The 22,528-nt window shown below is 39.8% G+C and overlaps 1 protein-coding gene across 21 annotated transcripts in view; it reads left to right on the forward strand.

Moving 5' to 3' along the window:
* The window catches only part of LOC129724619 (sorbin and SH3 domain-containing protein 1), a 255,649-nt gene that overhangs the window by 106,467 nt on the left and 126,654 nt on the right, over positions 1-22,528 (forward strand). The window contains exons 1-3 of one of the 21 annotated variants that reach the window (XM_055679650.1): positions 2,102-2,378; positions 4,023-4,426; positions 15,341-15,400. The exons of 14 other annotated variants lie outside the window; for them this stretch is intronic. In XM_055679650.1, the coding sequence (XP_055535625.1) occupies positions 4,417-4,426; positions 15,341-15,400 (70 nt within the window). In that variant the 5' untranslated portion in view covers positions 2,102-2,378; positions 4,023-4,416. Of the gene's footprint in view, positions 1-2,101; positions 2,379-4,022; positions 4,427-15,340; positions 15,401-22,528 lie in introns of those variants that run through there. 6 more of the 21 variants (XM_055679654.1, XM_055679651.1, XM_055679652.1 and 3 more) reach the window with 6 other exon arrangements.

Here is a 22,528-nt window from a genome sequence, read left to right on the forward strand (position 1 = left end):
ACGATTCGTTTGGATTTTTTAGGATTCTTGAAAAGGTTTCCCTTATGAGATTCAAACAGATTCTGTACGTATCGCAGAAACGATTCCTCTCAGGATTCCGTCACCGAGTTATAGGAATCCTGGGAATTCTTACTCAGGATTCTCAGCGTGTCAGTTAGGGTAGTGTTTATCGAAAAAAACGTGAAAATCCACCCCGCGTACTACAGGACCGACGTTCTGGAGAAGGTAGTGGCCTCGGCATTTCAAGACCACTACGGGAAGGATCATTACGTCTGTCAACAGGACCGCGCACCGGCCCACACGGTGAATATCGTCAAAGTGTGTTGTCAGGAGCATTTGACTGATTTTTTGAATAAAACTTTGCGGCCTCCCAGCTCCCCGAACCTTTAATCCCTGGACTTTTATGTACAGACATGCATGCTGGCCAAGCAGACCAATCATAATGGGAGCACTATGGACCAATTTAGAAAGCTTATTTTTAATATCTTCAATGAAAATTGATTCAGGAAAGAATATTTTGTATTTCTATTTTTTTAACACATTTTTAAAGTGTATTCGAAATTACTGAACACCCTGTATATAGTGAAGAAGGTTACTATGAAAAATTAGATCCTGCTAAGTTTTGTGTACAAACTTGATTGGCTAAAAATCGCGTGAATGGGGATTATTTTGTGACCTGAGCTTGTTCAAAGCGTCGTTGTTGGGAATAAATTTCATATTTAAATCCTTTTAAAATCAGAATTTGCTGCGTGCTGTCAGACAACAATTAGATATTTGAGTATAAAAAGTGAAGTGAAGCTTTACGGAAATACTTAAAAAAATAGAGGAGCTATCTTGCTTCCTTGAAAACTCCAACGTCAATCTAACAAATGTTGTTTATGGCCACAACTTGTTAACGATTTGTTAAACAGCTCTTTATCAAATCACTGACAATTTATTTTACCTTGTGTCACTCAAGTTTTCTCAGTACAATTTTGGGGTTATTTCCACCAACAATTTTCCCTTCAAGATATTGATGCAAAATAACATGTTTCGAGAATTTCAAATTGATTTGAAAAATTGAATTTTTCAAAAATCCAAATGGAATTGAATTTATGGGAAAAATTTAACTTCGAATTTCGTTTAGCGGTAGTTAATGGAATGTTTTTAATGCCAAATGTTCTAGAAATGTATAAAAGGTCGAGATTGGGTGTTATTTTGAAAAAAAAAAACTACTTTGTAAGACCAAATATGTTTCGCTCTAAGACAGTCTTCCAGTTCCAAGTCCCTGGTATTTGGTATAAAAAATTTCGATTTTGGAAGTTTCATGAACCTAAGCTTGTTTTTTTTTCAAATTTACTTGGGGACTTTTTTCTAAAAGACGAAATTCTGAAATCCTCCTGCTCTTGAATAACTTTCCGACTTCGTTTCCGCTTTATGAAATTGAAAATGATTATCAGTTTGTTTTAGAAAATTGTTCGATCTTCTTTTATTGTTTTATTGATTTTTTATGAATTCGAATTATTAAGTCTTTTTGGCGTTTGATATATGTAGGCTTTCACAATGCACGAAAAAATAGTTTTATTATATTCACCTTTTTGAATGTAAAGTTAAAACAAAAAGTTAGATTATGAGCGATTGAATCGATTGCAACTTTCATTTATTTATGGTGCTTCGCTATCCTTACATTTTCATTATTATGTTATTCAATTTCTATCTAATGAAATACAGCTAGTATCATTTTTAGGAATGATTTGTCCCATCAACCATCCTGGTTGACCATACGACATCCGTTCTCTCTCACTGTGCCGCCGATCGACTTTCCGCCAAACCAGCGGCCACACAAACTTCCAAGCTGTCCCTGTGTTGGCATCTTAAATTCTCCCAGTCTGTCAAGCCGTTGCGGTTTCTAAGCAAGTTCTGTACAAAACCTTACTCGATCGCCATGTAATAAGCGCACACACACACACAATCGATCAGTCACGCATCATTGACGAGTAGAATCCTAGACCGCAGGCGCACAGAGATTGGCAAACGGCACTCAGCTCGCGATCAGTGATGACGGCATTTCGCCAACTCACGTTACCCCACCGCCGGGCAGGCGGTACCTGTTGACTGTTTTCCCCGATGACGATCACTGTTCGCTGTACCGCGCTCGTGAATTTCGGCTCAGTTGTCGGGGTGTACGTGATGCTTTGGCATCCCGTATTTTCCCGCCTCGGTTCTCTGTGTGTGCGGTGCCGAAAATTTTCGCGCGCGCGTCTTGCTTCCATTTTCAGTTCCCAGTTGCAAGCGGTACGCGTCGATTGAACCCCGTCTTGGTCGGATCACAGCGCGAGTTTTTTACCTCTTTTCTTTTGAATCAATCAGGAGTTGTACCAAGTTTTTCGGGCAAAGTGGTTAGTGGAGCAGCAAATTAGAAAAACAATCGTTCGTGACAAGTTTCGCTTCTCCGGAAACGACTAATTATGTTCGTTCACTTCGATTAACTTTTCATTTGACCGGTTGCATTGTATAATGATCCACTAGGAAATTTTAGCAGTGGTGGGCAGTGGGCAGACTAATTGAAACAATTCTCCTGCCCAGTCAAGTGAAATGATCTGAAAAGAGAGAGAGTGCGAAAAAAAGGATAAACAAACAAACACTAGACAAGATCGGAGAAGCTGTGTCACAGAGCTGGAGGGTGTAAAGATGCAGCTCGTGAAATGTGAAAACCAACTTGAAAACGACAAGAAATTTGTTACGCTGCTGTTGCTGTACGAGTGCATTCCACTATCTAGATAATGGCATTCGAGTGCTGAAAAAAGTTGCAAACGAAACAAATGGATATTAGCGGGTGCACCGAGAAAAGAAAGAAACTGCAATACGTGATGCCAGTTTCTATTTTCACCGAATAAAATGAACGTAACATTACGAAAAACGAAGCCCAGAGGCCGATTAGTTCGTTTGGTTACCCTGACCCGCAGTGCAACGGCTGCGAAAGTCAGATGCAAAATTAAATTTCTTTTTCACTTGCATTCCCCTTGACTCTCGGTTCGGGGTGCCCTCTTGTGCGGTATAGTTTATAGTTCCAAGTGGCTCTGATGAAACAAATGGAAGCAGATTTTTTTAATTAAATTTTACAAGTGACTTTCCTTTCTGATCTCGATTCAGGTCAGCGCCGGGAAAGGCATACTCGCAGTGCACTAATGTGCTGTAAAATTTGCAATTCAAAAAGCGCTCCTCCGTTGAAGCATAACTAGAACAGGGCAAGCATTTTGTCAGTAATGAATTCATTCGAATATGTACAATCTAGAAAATCGCACCGCTAAAAATTGCCGTATTTTATCATTAATAATGCAGAACTGTCGAAGGCTCGGTTGCAAATTAAGTTTTCCCGAGTAAACAAACTGGAGATTATTAAACGACTACCGCTGGTGGTCAACCGAGCATGCCAGGAAAATAAGTTGAAAATTTATGCATTACAGGCGGTGTCCCGTGAGGTTCCCGCCAAGAAGAAAAAAAAACTATACAAAACTCAACTAGCAAAGCGAAAGCAGAACAGAAAACAAACAATCGAAATACCGGGTAACGCCAAAGGAAAAATTACGAAAAACATACAGTCAATGCGCGCTACCCTCCTCTTCACCGCAATCTCCGCCCGTCTCCGTCTTCCACTGGCTAAAACACTCCCGAAAATGGCACATGCCGTGAAATCTTCCGGATGTTTGTTTGCCAGCGGACACGGTTTTTCGACCGGCAGGAAGTCGCTTCCCAGCGGGTGGAAATTTAAACCCCTCGGCCCAGGCACAGTGGAAACGAGGCGTGAATATTTGTTATTTTTAATTAGCATCTCGATCCGACAGAGTCACTCGCAATCACTCGTTTCGGTGGAATGTCTCTTATTTTTCCTCCAAATCGATGGAAGTAACACTAAAAGATTGCGTTCAAAAATTAGACACAGACGCTGACCTGCGGCACTGTTCTTCCCCTTGGACTGTGCTGCTGGCGGCGTTAAAACTTCAAAATCGTTGCTTAATTGTGTTTTTCTTTGTCTGTCCAAGATAAACTCCCCGTGGTTCTCAGTTCGGTGTCTTAACTTTCCTCGCTTGCTTGAGTTAGGGATGTTCATACTTTGCAAACCATAACCGCACACCACAATTTACAGCTGCCAAAATGTGTCGATGAAAAGTTAGGTCAAAACCCGCAAATCCCTAGCTAATCAGTGAAAGTGGCAACCGAGAAATTTATCAGTAATATCGCTACTGGTTGATAGCGGACTGCACGGGCGGAAGGAAGCGGACGCTCATCAGTGTGTATTTCTTTAGTACCTTCTCTCCCCGAACCTACCCCAGGGCAGCGGTTTTGAGCTACGGTGAAAAATCGTGAATAAAGTGATATTTACCAACCGACTAAGCAGCGATCTCCCAGTGCATCAGCAAGTGGCAGCGGAAAAATATGGGTCAGGGTTAGTGCTTCACTGTTGGAAACTGTTCAGAGTGTGCGTGTGTTGTTGGTGTAGTGTTGCTTTTTTTTTTTTTTGTTTATACGTTTCCATCTGCTGCCTACACAAAACATATCCCGCGCAACCTACGATCGGATGCACTCCGATGGACGGTGCAGATCTGAATCGTGTATTTCCATTCTCCCAAATCCCAACCCGTTAGAGCTCGTTCAAAAACGATCACCCAACGCAGTGGATGAGCTTTTCCTGTTTTCCTGTAAGGCGTGCCAATCGATGCAAAAGTGACGTAGCAGACAGTGGAAATTAGTAGCTATGCTGAAGTAAAGTGAAAATAATCCAATGAATAATTTATTCAACCAAAAAATAGGGAATGGAATTGAACTTTTATGATTGATTTTTTTCAATCACGGTTGTTACAGGAAGCGTAGATTCAGGGAAAATCAATTTTGTATTTTTTTATATAAATCGACTGTTGTGTCGCATGGTTAAAACCTTGCTTATGATTTTTTAAATATTTTATATTTTCACCTAACGTATGAGGAACAAGTCCGAACAAACTTTCAACTCCAAATTAAAATCTTACGCAACTTATTTATCTATACTTGTTTGTTTATACAAGTAGTGTAAATCATAAACAAACCTCATAGGAAACACTCAGCTCCACGTCGCGCTGATTTCGTGATCCTCTGGGGTACTTGCTTTATAGCTTCCTGTATTTCGGATGTTTCAATTGTGTTGAGCTCCTTCTTGATTTTTATATCAAACAATCGACGTTTTTTGCTGTGTAACCTTTATGGTAGACCACATGCTGGGCACATTTTGAGGATTATATTCTTTCGGAATAAACCCGATATTGCCTCGCGGCAAATCCGCTAAAATTGCATTAGCATAGTATGACAATGCAAGGTCTGGCCAAAACACTACTTTGTCATTTTTATGGCACTTATATTCTAAGTTCCAAACCCATTTCATGCTGATACTTATTCACCGTTTTTGGATCAATCTGATATATATTGCCCAGCTCACGATATGATTTCGCCGACCGACCAGCCGTTTCTTACTCTTAATTTCACTCGACCTTTGCTTGCTTGCAAAGTGTGTTTTCGTCCGAAACCAGATTTTCTTTTGAAGGTATTTCTATTCTCGAGTTTGACAATAATGCATATATTTTTTTTTATATCCAAGATGTGCAACACTTCACTTTTAAGTTTTTTCTTCATTTCACTCACAAAAATCGAAAATCAATTTACGGCGCTCTTCTTCCGACAACGCCTTTATCTCAACAAAGCGTCACTTGACAGAATCGACTGGTCGTGTTACCAGCTATATAAAACGGATCTTTATTTTGTGGAAAAGGATTTTTCGATTTGTGCAGCACATCGAAATCGTAGACTAGATTTTTTTCCTCACACGTTATGTGCCGTTGTTATTCCAAATACACAAAGAAAGCCTGTATCGAGAAAGCAATGAATTGTATTTTGTTTCGGGGGTTAACTATTATATACTCAAGTGGAAGTTCTAATTATTCTGACAATTGAATAATAAAACCATATTTGACATTTTTCATTATATTAAAAAACACTAAACAGGTAACTTGAATTACTCAAACATTTTAATATGTGAAGATTCAAAAATCATGTAAAGCCGTTTCTAGTTTACAAATAAATTGACTTAGCTCCGATATAAATTCAGAGATTGGAAACACTCCAAATCACAAAGATGCGAAAATTTAAACGAGAACCTGAAACGAAATTACCAAATGTTCATACAAATTTGATATCCTATATTCTACAAAAAAATCTTTAAAAAACTATTCCTGCAATATATTCCAGTCATATTTTTATTTTTTTTACTAGTTACATTTTTATAAAGATCTTAACATGTCAGTTCAATTGTTTCCATAAAATTCTTTGCTCTAAATTGGGGTTTTCTCAACCTTACTTAGGAATTCTATTCGTAATTTCATCAGATATTTGAGATATTACTTACTTAACTTACTTTTTTGGCTAACGGACCGTTCACCGGTCCAGGGCCGAACGAATTAGAGGTGTTCATCTTCTTCTGTCTTGAGCAGCCGTTCTCCAGTATCCCCGTACACCAGCAGATCGTGCATCTTCTTCCACCGCGCACATCCACCGCGTACGAGGCCTACCACGGAGTCGACGGCCTCTTCCTGGTTCTCTACTGAAGATAGTTTTGGCGGCTCTCTCGTCAGGCATCCTGGCTACATGTCCAGCCCACTGCAGCCTGCCCCGCTGTATTACCTTCACTATATCAGCATGTTTGTATACCTGGTACAACTCGTGATTCATGCGTCTGCGCCACACTCCGTCTTCCAGTTTACCGCCAAGTATCGATCGCAGAATTTTACGCTCAAAAACTTCGAGCACTCGTCGATCAGCTTCCTTCAGCGTCCAAGCATGTCCGTAAAGGGCCACCGGGAGTATCAGCGTCCTATACAGCGCTAGTTTTGTGCGAGTTTGCAAACTACGGGACCTTAGCTGGTTACGCAGTCCGTAGAAAGCCCTGTTCGTTGTTTCACTCCACGGCTCATATCGTTGTCACATGTCACAAGCGTACCAAGATAAACGAATTCGTCAACCACTTCAAATCGTTCCCCATCTATCTCCACCTCAGCACCAACACCACGGAGACTCCCACGCTCTCTGCCAGCTACCATGTACTTCGTTTTGGCAGAGTTAATGACAAGTCCCAATCTCGCTTCTTCTCTCTTAAAAGGTACGAAGGCCTCCTCCACGGCCTTACGGTTGATACCGATGATATCGACGTCGCCCGCAAAGCCAAGAAGCATGTGAGATTTTGTGATGATCGTACCGTTTCTTTCGACGTTTGCTCTTCGTACTGACCCCTCAAAAGCGATGTTAAACAGTAGGTTGGACAGCGCATCCCCCTGCTTCAGTCCATCCAACGTTACGAACGCGGCTGATGTCTCGCCAGCTATCCGCACGCACGATTTTGATCCCTCCAGTGTCATACGACTCAGCTTTATTAGTTTCGCAGGGAAACCGTGTTCCAGCATGATCTGCCACAGCTCGTTTCTTTTCACTGAGTCGTATGCCGCCCTGAAGTCCACAAAAAGATGGTGAGTCGATAAGTTGTACTCCCGGAACTTATCGAGGATCTGTCGCAGGGTGAAAATTTGATCCGTCGTGGAACGCCCTTGTCGGAAACCAGCCTGGTATTCGCCAACAAAAGATTCCGCTAGCGGTCTCAATCTGAAGAACAGGATACGGGAGAGCACTTTATATGCGGAGTTGAGCAACGTTATCCCTCGATAGTTGCCACAGTCCAATCGATGGCCCTTCTTATAGATAGGGCATATGAGGCCTTCCAACCAGTCGTTCGGCATTTGTTCGTCCGCCCAGATTCTTAGTATTATCTGGTGGACCGCATAGTACAGCCGCTCGCTTCCCGCTTTTAGAAGTTCGGCCGGGATACCGTCCTTCCCAGCGGCCTTGCCGTTTTTCAGCTCACTAATCGCCATTTTCACCTCCTCCTGTGTTGGTGGCTCCACAGCTTGTTCGTCACTCATAATCGTCATCCTGTTCCTGCTCTGCTCATCCGGCACCTCACCGTTCAATAGCGCCTGAAAATGCTCCTTCCACCTGGCTGCAACCGTCGGTTTATTAGTAAGCAGGTTGCCGTCCTTGTCATTACACATGACCGGCACCGGGAAATTCCTGCTTCTGACTCTGTTGACAGTTCTATAAAATCTCCGCACGTCGTTTTGAGCATAGCTGTCCTCTGCGCTGGCGAGCACCTGCTCCTCGTACTCGCGCTTCTTCCGACGGTGGGTTCTATTTTCAGCAGCTCTTGCCACCCTGTACCTCTCTCTGTTCTGACGCGTAGCCGCAGTGAGCATGCGGCTCCTGGCACGGTTCTTCTCATCTGTCGCTCTCTGGCACTCGGCATCGAACCAGCCGTTAGGCTGCCTTCCACGCGTCGTACCTACCACCTCTCTCGCAGTCGTTTCGATGGCGCCGTGAATACTGCTCCACAGCCCATTTATGTCTTCCACTCCTTCCTCCTGCTGTTCTGCGATCCGTTGATCCAGCTCTCTGGCGTATTCTGCTGCCACGCCATCAGCTTTCAACCGCTGAATGTTGAAACGCGTCGTCCTCTCTGTGCGAGATTTCAGCACGTTCGACAACCGTGCGCGGATCTTACAAACGACGAGATAATGGTCAGAGTCAATGTTTGGTCCCCGAAAAGACCTAATATCAGTAACATCCGAAAAGTGCCGACCGTCAATCAGTACGTGATCGATCTGGGAGCAGGCTTCTCCATTTGGATGCCTCCAGGTGTGTTTCAGAATATTCAAACGTGGAAAATAGGAGCTACATATGGCCATTCCTCTGGCCGCGGCAAAGTTTATCAGCCTCGGGCCGTTTTCATTGGTTGACGAGTGGAGGCTATGCCTTCCAATGACCGGACGGAAGAATTCCTCCCTCCCAACCTGTGCGTTTGCGTCTCCGATGACGACTTTTACGTCGTGTTTTGGGCACTCGTCATAGATTCGCTCAAGCTTGTCATAGAACTCATCTTTGACTTCATCGGATTTGTCGTTTGTCGGTGCGTAGGTGTTGATTAAACTGTAGTTGAAGAATTTGCCCTTAATCCTCAACACGCATATACGGTCATCTACGGGCCTCCACCGGATGACTCTTGTTTTCTGATTTCCCAGCACTACGAAACCGACGCCCCGTTCCGCTGCTTTGCCGCCACTGTAGTAGATGTGGTACTTGAAAGAAGTGCATGCAATAGGGTCTACTGCACGGAATTCCCTTTCTCCGGAATTTGGCCACCGAACCTCCTGAATCGCTGCGATTTCGACTCCCTGCCGCTGTAGTTCTCGAGCAAGCAAGCCAGCCCGCGCCGGTTCATTGAGAGATCGGACGTTCCAAGTACCCAATTTCCAATCGTTTACCTTAATCTTTTTCCGTGTTCGTAGCCTAGGTCTTTGCCGATTGATCCGTTCCGTATTTCTAAAATCGTTGTTCGTAGTTGATGAAAGGTTTCGGTATGCTACCTAACCAGGGTCGCGATACCTACATCCTGCTGATGGGGCTGCCATCTTAGGTGTCGCTGGCGGGATACAGCATTCCATAATTCAGCCGCCCGCTACGGGTCAGACGGTGTTGTACGCCGCCCCTATGGGGATACAGCCGCGTACGAACCCCTTCCCAGTCAGCATACGACCATAGTTTCCACCGGGGTTGGTTACCCGATCTCCGCTAAGGTTACTCGTATTTCGGTCGGCACCACGTGGAGGTTGGGATAGGAGTTGCTGGACAGAGGTGAATGGCCACATTAGGGTCTCAAGTTACACGTGTCCAGCCATTTGCCAACCTATTTGAGGTATTGCTTGGTTCAAATCATTTGTAAAAATCGGTTTAGACTTTTTAACTTTTATCAAAATCCTTCCAATATTTACTGGATTTTCAAAAATAGTTAGAGTTTGTGATTATATTTTACGATATTTTTAGTGTCCGCTAAAGATTGTCATATTTTCCTGGACTCCTTCAAATTTTTTATACTACTAAGTTTAGATTCCTCAAACGTTCAAATTTTCAAGCTCTCCAGCTTTTGTTAATTCTATAATTTTTTTTTTGTATTTTTAATGCGTTTTGTTGAGCATTCCGTGCGTTTCAAAAAATTTTGATCAACTTTTGTTTAATTTTATTTTCAAAGTAATGAGATTTTCTCTATTCACATTGTCTTGATTACTTTTACCTTTCACCTTTTTGCTCGAGAAAAATGAGAAAAGTTTGAATTTCTCAAGTTTGTGGCAGCTTTTTTATTGCATAAAAGTTGTTATTGTATAAAAGTACAGTTTTCAGCTACTCTTTTATACGTTTAGAAGTGTACTGATCACTTTAATTAGTATTTTGTTTTCATTGCAAACTGGATCGTTTTTCCTAGATAAAAGAGGCTTGTTTTGAGTGCTAAAAATTACATTAAAACTATTGTTTCGGTAAAGTATAGCTTTGTGTATCGTTAAACGTCCGGCGAATTGAATAACGAACATTTAAAAAAAACGATAAAGAAATCGGTTGAATAGTTATTTCGCAACCGTTAAGGTGAAACGGTACAGGAGCCAGAAATGGCTGGCTTAGAATTTTCGAAGATACAAGACTTGGAAAAAAGGTAATGCATGACCTATGAAAACACATCCACATGTGTACATCACCCCAGTATATAAACATGAGGATGTGTTTTTACAGGTGATGTTTTACCTTTTTTGCGAGTCTTGGACATGGACAAAATTCGAAGTCGGCCATTTCTGACTCCTATACATTTTCATCTTAACATGGCAAAGCCATTTTTTGAAAAACACCTTCTCAAGGTAAACGTGTATAAAGTTTCAAGTTCAGCTTATGCGGCCTTGACTAGGCGCGCTTCAATTCGTTCTAACTTTCTCCCCATTGCACACTGTTTCCAAAGCTGCAAAAACGTGATCGAAATTATTTTGACCCAAAAAACTTGATTTCAAAGCAATAGTGTCTCCATTAAAGTTGTTCCATGGATTATTCTCCATGTTATAGAAGTTACAGTTTTGTGATCAATCCACTTAACAGTGAAAAGCGAATTTTCCTTTTTTCATTTTTGCATATAAAAATTCATCGTGTTCGACATAGTTGTAGCACATTTAATAAGAAACAGCTTTGTTTTCTATCTGTCTATTTTAATATGAAGTTTTCTACAGATTGCCACTTAAAATCAATTCTTTCAATATAACTTTTAGCAATGATTTTCTACAATTTTTCTATGTTCTATTATATTGTTTCCTTTAACAAAACAAACAATTTCTTCGGAGGAAGATTATTTTTATCTCACATATTTTTTTAGTTATTGACGATTTCTACTTAAATAAAGCACTAATTCACACTAATTACTTTTATCTAAAAAAAAATTGGTTTTGGAGCCATAGTGTTTTCAGTAAAGTTGTTTTGTTAATTATTCTTCATTTTATGAAAGTTAGAATTTTGTGATTTATCTACCCAAAAGAGAGAAACGAATTTTATTTTTCTCGTTTTTGCATATAAAAATCCACTTTGCTGAGTGAAGTTTTAGCATATTTTGTAAGAAACAACTCTGTCGAAGACACCATATTTCTATCTGTAAAGTAACTATTGTAAAGTTTCCTCTAGAATATCCATAAAAATCATTTTTTTTATATAACATTTTATAGTGATTTTCTCAAATTTTTCAATGTTCTGCAATGTAATTAAACACACGAGTTCACCGAAGGAAGCTTATTTTTATCTCTTATATTTTTTTTTATTTTTAAGATTTGTTAGTAGCTTAGTTATTTATGATAAATATTAGTAAATTATGAGTATGTGTGTCCAATCACAAATGGTGACTTCTCAACACTGTTAGAAATTTGTAATTTCAGTTGTTAGGATTTGTTTGCTTTCGCAATTAGGACGTATCGTTCGTAGGGATTTAAACCTACTTGTCAGAAAAGGGCAAGTTAACTTATAACTAACTTATTTGCTAACTTATTGGCTATAAAGAGAGCTTATCGTAGCAATTGAGGATTGCAATGTTTTTTGTCGAAAATTGTTAATAATTTTATTTGACATAGCTTCTAATGGTTCAACACCAGTAAGTCTATGTAATTCGAGTGTACCAAACCACGGAGGACGCTTCCAAATCATTTTCAGAATTTTATTCTGAATCCTTTGGAGCGTTTTCTTCCTTGTTGAACAGCAACTTGACCAGATCGGTACTGCATAAAGCATTGCTGGTCTAAAAATTTGTTTGTAAATCTAAAGTTTGTTCTTTAAACAAAGTTTAGAATTCCTGTTAATGAGAGGATATAAACATCTCGTATATTTGATGCACTTGGCTTGTATACTCTCAATGTGCTCTTCGAAAATAAGTTTTTTTTATCGTAAATTAGTCCTAAGTACTTAACCTTGTCAGACCAACCGAAAATAACCCCATTCATCTTGACAACGTGACAACGTGTTTTGCTTGAGGAAATAAGTCCTAGTCTTATGGGGAAAAATCATCATTTGAGTTTTAGAAGCATTGAGAGAGATTTTCCACTTTTGCAAGTAGAAAGAAAAAATATTTAAACTTTTCTGCAATCGTCTGCATATGACACGAAGACTTTTTCCTTTTACGGAAATGCTTGTGTCATCGCAGAACAATGACTTTGGGCATCCTGGAGGCAAATCAGGAAGATCTGAAGTGAATATGTTGCACAGGACTGGACCCAAGACAGAACCTTGAGGCACACCTGCTCTGACAGGAAATCTATCAGATTTGAATTCTGATAGACAACCGGCAGAGTTCGATCAGTAAAATAATTTCTCAAAATTTTGATTAGGAAAATTGGAAAATTAAATGTTTGCAATTTCGCAATCAAACCTTTATGCCAAACACTGTCGAATGTTTTTCTATGTCTGAAAGAGCAGCTGGAATAACTTTCAGGTTTGTTGGCTCGTATTATATTCAGGCCCGGATTTGAGGGGGGCAGAGGGGGCAAATCCCCCGGGCCACCCGATTGAAATGTCCCCTTTAGTCTAAGGCGACCTTTTTTTTTTTGCTCGTCACCTTCCAGAACTTTATCTCTAAATGTATTAGGAAAAGAGGGCCTCACAAACAAATGTGCCCCTTGCCCCCAGCTTCTAAATCCGGCCCTGATTATATTAGTAACTCTGAGCAATTGATGAGTAGTGGAGTGCCCATGGCGAAATCCAAACTGTTCATCTGCTAAAATTGAATTTTCGTTGACGTGTGACATAATTCTGTTAAAAATAATTCTCTCAAACAGACTTATTGAAGAGAGCAAACTGATTGGTCGATAACTAAAAACAACAGCTGGATTCTCATTCGGCTTTAAAATTGGTGTAATTTTTGCATTTTTCCATAATTTTGGAAAATATGCAATTTTGAAGCAGCAATTGAAAATTTTTACTAAAAATTCTATTGTGCTCTCAGGAAGATGTTTGATTAATATGTTAAAGATTCCATCGTTACCAGGTGCTTTCATAGTTTTAAAATTTTTTATAGTTGATTTATTCTTATTCGAGTTAGTTTCAATCATTTCTGCAGGTAAAGAAATCTGGGAAGAAATTAAATCAAATTGACATGTGATTTTATTTTCAATTGGACTCACAAAATTTGAATTATGAATACTCTCAAACTGCTGAGCAAGTCTTTGAGCCTTTTGTTCATTGGATACAAGAAAACGTTCACCATCTTTTAAAACTGGAATAAGCTTTGAAGGTTTTTTAATAATCTTCGTGAGCTTCGAAAAGGATTTTGAATATGGTTTAAATTTTTCAACTTTAGTCTCAAAATTTTGATTTCTCAGAAGAGTAAATCTATGTTTAATCTCTTTCTGTAAATCTTTATAAATAGTTTTAAAAACAGGGTCACGAGAACGGCGATATTGACGTCTGCGGACATTTTTCAAACGCATTAGAAGTTGAAGATTTTCGTCAATTATTGGTGAATCAAATTTCACTTGAGCCTTTGGAACAGAATAATTCCTGGCATCAATAATTGCACATTTTTGGGCTTCTAAAGCGGAATCAATATTCTCATAGTTTTGCATATCCAGCTCCTTATTTAAATTACTCTCAATATGGGTTTTATATCTTTCTCAATTAGCCTTATGATAATTAAAAACAAAAAAATAAAATTGATTCATGTTATAAAATTTTTCCATTGGAATTACTTTGAGAATTATTCCATGATCGATGTTTAGCGGTAAAATCGCCGAATAAAATTAATTTTTGTGCTCGCGTGTGCATTGGACTGGTAAATATGCTACGGCAATAAATAAAATCCCAAGTTCAGTTTGAACTTCAATTCCCAAAGTTTCAATAACTTTAGCTGGGATAATCAATGTATTTTTATTTTCTGTCGGTTTTTGTTTACCTCCCATATTAACGGTCATTTTTGAACTAGCAATATTAGGTGAAATAATGTTCGAACTACCTGTTACCTGTGCATACGTTAAACGGGTATGCAAAGGAGTAGAAAAATTGGGCGGTACAGCGGGGCTTGAAGAATTATGTTTTGAAGTTTGTTTTGATTGGGAAATTGAATTTTGTTTATCCTGCCTTGCCTTAACAATGGCTAAACAGACAGGGCATTCGTAAAAATTTGACATATGGTTGCCGTCACAATTGACGCATCGAAAATGTTTACTCTCTTTCGCAGGACATGTGTCCTTTTTGTGAGAGTTTCCACAATAAAGGCATTTTTGGTCCGTGTTACAGAAAGTAGATCCATGACCATATTGTTGGCAAGTACGGCATTGGGTGATATAAATTTCCCACTTTATACGCACATTATATAAAGCATGTGCTTTTTCAAAAAAATTTTAAGTTGTTAACCTCACTGCGGTTAAAATGAATTAAATAGTTCACAAGGGAAACTTCAGTTCTCTGACTGTTTTCACCTCGTGATTTTTGTTTCATAAGAATTACTTGGTTAAGGGCTATGCCAAGTAATTCTGTCAAAGTAATTTTGATCTCATCAACGGTTTGATCGAATAATTGTGAATATCAAAAAATAAATTGTCGTTACGTTTGAGTAAAAAATATTATTTCGATAACGAAAGTTTGCTGGTTAAAATTCTTTTAGATATGTTTTAGGAAGAAATATAGGAAGTCGTCGTATTATAAGCTGTGGTAAAAGCTATGTTACTTTTGCATCCTCAATTGACACTCGAATCGAATATAAGCCTCAATTTCATACATCCGTCTAAACAACCGTCCAAATCGTTGTCGATGGCAGACGATGGAAGTCCGTGGTGGCGAAGGGCAAACTCTTCACGTGACCCGTCGTTCTTGAACACACATCCAACACGCGTACACCGAAGCAGTCAGTAACCGTAGTAACCGAGTGTCTGTCTCTGATTTCCCGCAGAATCTCCGCTGCAGTCGTTCAAGATTGCCCCCAAATTCAAGGCCCGGGCCACCGGATCAGGTAACTTTCCTAGTTGTACTACTACTATTACTACTACCACGTGTGTTGCCATTTCTAACATCAACCACCAGCCCAGCCGTTTATTTGACAATATTCATTCTATGCGATTTACGCAGTATCAGTTCATAGTCTAGACGGGTTAGACAAATTGCCTGACATGTTTCAGCATGTGCCGCAGTTTGTTTTCATTAGTGGTTTGCGGCCTGCCGCCTTCAGAAAACGGCGACGACGACGGTCAAGCAAGACGACGCGTCGACAAACCCGGTTACAGGTGCCCTTCGGTACCTGTCGCAACTAATAATTCAATTAGACACGCATAGCAGCGACGCGTTGAGTTTCGTGTGTTTCCCAGAAAATCCAGACGAGGAAAGCTAGCGCTGCGGTTTGACATGAAATCATTTGAGATTACGGATGGAAAATTTATGCGCAAACTAGACGATCTTTCATCCATCCTCTAATTAAGCGGCTCCTAGAGAGGGGGTGGCTTGCACGTAAAAAGAAAATCCTGCCGTAATGAGAATTTATACTCTAGCAAAGTCCACTTCGTTGGCAAGCGCTTCAATCGAAATGTCCCACATAAATCATGGCCGGAAAAGTACGACCGTATAATCAAAACAGAAACTGTGAATGCCAGCTGGGATGCACACGTGGTTAATCCGGGTTTACTGTCCGGAAAAATGTGGGTGTGTGTGCGTCTGTGTGTAGGCATCTATTTCTAGCCGACGGTTTCGAAATCAATCAAAATGATGCTACCACTAAGATGTGGCAAAATTTTCCCGGTTACACGTATGGGGTAAGACCTTTCTTTCTAATGCGGCAAAAAGTGATGCCAAAATGGGGTCCGAATATTATCCACAAGTTCCGGCAAACAGTTCTGCTATAATCATAACAAATGAATTATGTTATTGCAAAGTTTGGCCGAATCACACGAACCCTTTCTGACCGTCGTAAAATGGCACCCCTGTCTGTATGTCGAACGCCTTCATCACTGACCCAGACTCAAGCGTACAGAGTACACCATCGGCGTCACCAACAACGGACCGTCACCGGTCAAAATTATACACCGTGCAAGCTGTTCCCCCCAAAAAAGCTATGCCAACAAGTGGAAAAAAAATGAACTCATTTCAGTCACGCTTTTCGTTCGCGCTCACGATCCGTCCATTTAACCATCCATCCATCCCACCAACCATCCATCGAATTACTTACCCAGGGCAATATTTACCGACCGTCTGTCGGTCGGAAAATCTGTGAATATTTAAAGCGTCTATGAGCGCAACCTTTTTTTATAACTTTTTCCTGTGATGATGACTAAACTACAGTCCAGTTTCTTTGCGCTCTACGTATACCAAAAACCAGCCTCAAATTGCATTACATCACACTGAACCGGTGCACTTTGGAACATTCTCTTAGTGACAGGTTTATTCGATTATTCTCTTCAATCGTGTAATTTTTCGCAATGCGTCGTTCTCGCTTGCAGATGATTGCGTAAGACTTTCACTCAACCCCCTGACAATCGGATGGAAGGCACGCGGAAAGATTCGTATATACAAAACTAGCGGACCACGAAGGGTAAGAGGGACGGTTACAGCAGAGATGTGGACATAATTTTCCGAACAAAGCAGAAATTGTTTTCCAAAAGTAACCGACAACATGATTTACGGATGTTAACAAAGCGGAATAAATTTATTACTCGTCTGCAGATTTCCAAACGTTTGTTTTTTATCTTCTTTCATTATTCCTACACAGCAGAACGCTTACGATGCACCTGTCATATACGATGTTCTGCCCTAACGATTGTGTAAAATGTGTCGTAACCATGCGTTCACTCTAGCAACTGTCCGCCGGAGGAGACGCTTGATCTTTTTTCGCGAATCGCGTGCAATAACTTTATAATTATCATCAGCAAACCGTGGAAATCAGCAGAGCAACGCAAGTTCGTAAATCATACCTAAATTTGATTCAAACGCAATTTCACGAGAACTGACTAACAAACATGAATTCCAAATGTTATCGTTACTACATTCCGACCGAAAGCGCGCCTACCCAAGTCGGACTTCTGGCCGCCTAGTTTGGCTTGCCGTTTGCGTGCCAGATGTTGCTGTGAGGAGGAAAATACGACGCACCGTCCGCAAAATTCGGTCCGGAATAACAAACTTTTGTTTTCGTTCGTCCACTCCCTTCCCGCCCAGTAACCGAACGAAAGTTACAATCCGAGCGCCGCACCGTCAGCGTCATTCGCCATTCATGGACCTGCCGGCGCTCTGCTGGTCGGCCGAAGGTTCATAAATAAAACCTTCGGCTAGCTACCGCTACTGGAATGGACTCTGATTCGTCCAGCTGTGGCCAATGTGGGTCGGTCGGCTTCGGGTTGATGCATTGATATAGGCAATACGTAGGATTAAAACTTTAACATTTTTCGTCAGAAAATTAATTCGGTAAATTGGATATTCAAATTCTGTCTAATATTTTCGGCATCGAAGCATAAATAATACAGCTGTGAAAATGAGCAATCTACAAACAGTTGACATTTTTATACAATAGATAAGCAATTCTGCATATAATTTTACTAAACCCGACGATCTCTCCGGCGTTTAATTCTCGCTCTGAACAATCTCATTCATCACATGGAGGATTTATCGCATCGTTTGGCAGGATAAGTTGCCTAAAACATTCTTGAAATGCTTTTGACCAGTTAAGCCCGTATTACACTCTTTGTCCAATGGTCAAATATTTGGCCTTCTGACATAATGGCCAAATTTATTTGACATCATGGTTGTTGTTTGCCCGTGTTTGCCCCATTTAAAAATTGGAGAGTGACAAACAATTATCTTTGACCAAATTTTTATCTGTCAAAATGTGACAAATATTTGACGCTTGGTCAAAGAGTGTAATCCAGCCTTTACTGAGCTTTGCAAGCTGAGTCAAATAAAAATATTTCATTCGGCTCCTTGGACCTCTCCTCTTTAAGAAGCTACTTAGATGCTCCTAGGTGATCTCCGCACGCGTCACTCGCATAGGTTCGCAGTTTTTGACAAAAAAGAACTTATTTTCGTCTTCGTTATGAGTTAACTTCGCGTGCAAATGTTCGATTCCGTCACATACCACGGCGACAGAAGCATTTCCTTTCCGTCGCGATCCTGGAGATGCAGTGGTAAGCTCGGTCTCCGACAGCAACGACTCTGCCAACTCCCTCCTTACAACTTCCTTTCCACGTAAACGACCGTAAGGACGTAGCCGGTGCCATTATCGATCTACACAAAATGGAAGCTACTGAATTTTCGTTCATTGAGGGTAGTAAACTAGTTCCAAGTAGCCATAGACGTGGTTCTTTGTGCAGCGGATCCATCACGCAAGAGAAATTACGAAATGTGCGGTAGTCAAGCCCAAGCTCGTAACATACTCCGTGAAAATCAGAGAAAAATTACGGATACTTGAAAAACACACCCAAGCACTCTACGGAAAACCGATATCGAGTTCAAAAATAATATAGATTGGACGAGAGATGTTTTAGTGAAGTCATATTACATTTCGATGGTTCCAAATAAGATTGGAAGACACAGACAAACTACGAATAATCAAAAAAAAATACCAGAAATACCGAATGAAACTATGAGAAATAAAAGTATTCACACAAACCTTAAGATGTTTGGAAATTAAAAAAAAAATTGATCAATATAGAATATATATTTGCAAATTTTGGATTTTCTGTAAAATACATTAATTTTTTTTTTTGTAATTAGCAAATCTGACCAATTTAAAAACAAAATTTTACTAAAACTCAAGACAGTTTGGATTAGATTAGTAGCTTACTGTAAACAAATCTTACAAAATTTAGTAAGAATAGTGGGTTTCATGCGATAACAGAGAAATTTGAATGAAAAAAATCTTAAGAAATACTCTCTAAAATAAAATTAAATATTTCAAATAGGCTAGCTAACGGCTTCGGTAGTGGTTTTCTTCGGCAGGTTTCTGCAATAGACTGCTGCAGAAAACCTGCCGAAAAAAGCCCTACTAATCTATCGTTTGTAAAAAAGCTCTTTTAAATCTTAAAAATTCACAAAAGAATATTAATATATAATATTCAGAAAAAAATTACATAACTCCTTTCCTCGAGTTATCGCATCGCAAGGTTGACGTAGAACAAGCTGATTGTTATACTGCTTGCATTGTTGCATTCGAGGATGATTGCAAGTGATGAGCCCGAAGTACACTATTCTTTTGACGTCGGAGGACGGACTACGCCTTGCTTTAGTAGGGTGGCATGCTGTAAAAAGTGTATCGAAAATGTGCGCTCTTGAAATGCACTACCACAGAACGAATTTTGAATGGCAAATAGTAAAATAATGAAAAGTTGAGTTGAAAATAACTCATTTTTGGTTGAGTTTCGCAGAATTCAACAAATCACCTGCTCGTTTCTATAGCTGAGAACAGAAAATTTTCCTAAAAATCAAGTAAAAAAGCAGCACCCAGCCAATTACAGACTAGCTTTCTGATGGCGATATTTTTATACAGGATAACATATGTTTGCGTCTTGCGAAACGAGGGGAATGACATAACTTGAAAAAAAGGCGGAAACACTTACAAATAGATTCGTGTTGTAGGTGGCTCAACTTTTTTTCAAGTTACGTCATTTTCCCAGTTTTGCGGGACGCAAAAAGATTCTATTCCGTATATCAGCGGTTCTCAACCTTTTTTTGTCTGCGTACCCCTTGGCGATATTTTTAATGTCGATTGTACCCACTGGCTTGGAATGTTCTCGCAGTGTGGGAGAGAGTAGTGGTAGATCATGTTGTGGTAGTCTAGTACAGGTTTAAAATTCAACTATCGTCGTTTGTTTGATTGCTACAGTCAGGTTCTAAAAGCGAGATTGAACAACAAATGAAGGTATCGAACGTCTTCGTCAGTGGTTTTCTTCGGCCCCTTTTTGCATAAGATTGCTGCAGAAAAACTGCCGAAGAAAACCAGTGACGAAGACGTTCGATACCTTCATTTGTTGTTCAATCTCGCTTTTAGAACCTATTTTAGATCTGTAGGGGAATCGGGGAAAAATTGACACGTTACTGACATATTACGTGGATCATATACCTACCAATCGATTCCTAAGACTTTTTCACTCAATGTAAGACAGATTTTAAATAGCGCATTACCATTATATATTATATACCATTACTCATATATACCCGATATTGTTTCGCTTTGTGAAATACACCGAAACCATGCCAAAACCATTTTCGTAGAATCACCATTTTGAGCTCAATTTTGTCCGATTTAAGATCTGTTCTTTTTTAAAGATGGGTAAGAATAAACTAATACGTAGACAAACTCTTAGAATTTTGATATTTGGCTTCAAAACAAAATGGCGTCGAAAAAACATCGAAATTCTGTGATTTCTCAAAAATTCAAGGTAAAATGTGTTCAAACTTGGAGAAATTTGTTTTTGCATCAAAATACATTAAAAAATCATACATAGGAGCCAAGGCAAAAAATTGTTGCACTGTGTTATCATTCGCAAGAAAATCTTTAATATGTCTTCCTAGTGGTCCAATGCCGAACGCATAATAATAATAACGAATAATATCTTATCAGAAGGGGGGTAGGGTTTATTCTCAGGCTCTCCACCACATACCCTTCCTTTAATCTGAACTCTACAATACCACTGTTGACTCTAATTCTAACAAAAATAAGTCCCTATCATAATGAAACTGGTGTGAGTAACGTATGAAAGTTCTCTCCAGGGCATTGTAACTAGGCGATATTGTTAGGATGGACAAGGGCTCGGTATAGTAGAACAGTGGGTTTGAAACGGAAAGGTAAGACTTACACATAAGCACGGATATGAATGATAAGCGTATCACTTACTTCAATAAAGGTACTGCCAATAATATGAAGTGCAGAATACAGAAAACAATATTACAATAAATCTAATCTCTGGTCGCAGTGATGAGTCCACACAGGAAAAAACCGCGGCGTGGCCACGCAGTTTTGGGAAAGAAAAACGGAACGAAACACTTTGTTGAGTCATGTAGGTCGTGGAATTTATTTCGTCCATGTTATTGTTATCCGTGCTCGGGAAGCAAGCGAATAGCAAGGAAAATGTATGGGAAAGCTTGACTTTGGAACTTTTCACCTTTTTTCACCATTACGCAGTAAATCAACAATGTTAACAATGTTATATCAAACAATTGTCACACATTTTATCTATCCACCGACATATAAATGACTAAGATGCATTAAGTCTTTCGCTTGCTATAATCGTTTGAAATCTGACACAACATTTGCCAGTTTAATTTCCAATTTCACAAAATATAATCTAGTATAGAAAACAAAGACGTAGTACTACGTCAACAGGTTATCGATTCTATAGTGTCATTTATATGAATGGTGACAATTTGTTTCGGTTCAAAATGCATTTTAAGCCCTTCCTTTCTCAAAAATGTATATAATTGCATTGTAACTTCTACCTTTTTGCCAGTTACCGGTTCTGTCCCCATAACAGAAAGATGACAAACGAATCGGTACAAATCCCGTATCCGTAACTGATATTCTCACTCCGTTATTGCATCATTATTAAACATTCTCAGTAGACAAATCGAGCAATAACAGAATGAAAAAACACAACAAGATAATCCTCTGTTGAGAAAATCGTTTCCCAGCAACGTTTCCCAATTCGTCGCAGAATGAAAATTCAGCTTTGCATTGATCAAAAAGCAGCTTTCCGACGGTTTCTGTTTGCCTGGTGAAGAAGAAAACAACAACTGTGCGAAACCGACTCCGCTGCTGACTGTGTTTCCAACAAAAACATTGTTGTGCGTCGTCTTCGGCTCGGAAGACAGGCAGCGGCGGCGGCGGGATGTCGTGGGTGGATCAATGATGTATATAGAACGTCAGCGTCGTCACTGCTGAAGAAAGGTTTTTATGTAACGTTTAAAAATAGATCAATAGTGGGAGCAACTTGTGCCGGCCCTGATGCGGTCTATTATGATTTGCTGTCTTGTAGTGTGCACTAGATTGGTATGGATGATATTACAAGATTATAGAGTGGCCCCATCGTGTCGCCTCGAGTTCTGATGAGATGAAAGAGAACAAACGATAAACGTAAATTATGTACGAGAGTATGCTGCGAGTTGA

Source organism: Wyeomyia smithii, chromosome 2 (genome assembly GCF_029784165.1).
Source record: "Wyeomyia smithii strain HCP4-BCI-WySm-NY-G18 chromosome 2, ASM2978416v1, whole genome shotgun sequence".
NCBI classification, from domain to species: domain Eukaryota; kingdom Metazoa; phylum Arthropoda; class Insecta; order Diptera; family Culicidae; genus Wyeomyia; species Wyeomyia smithii.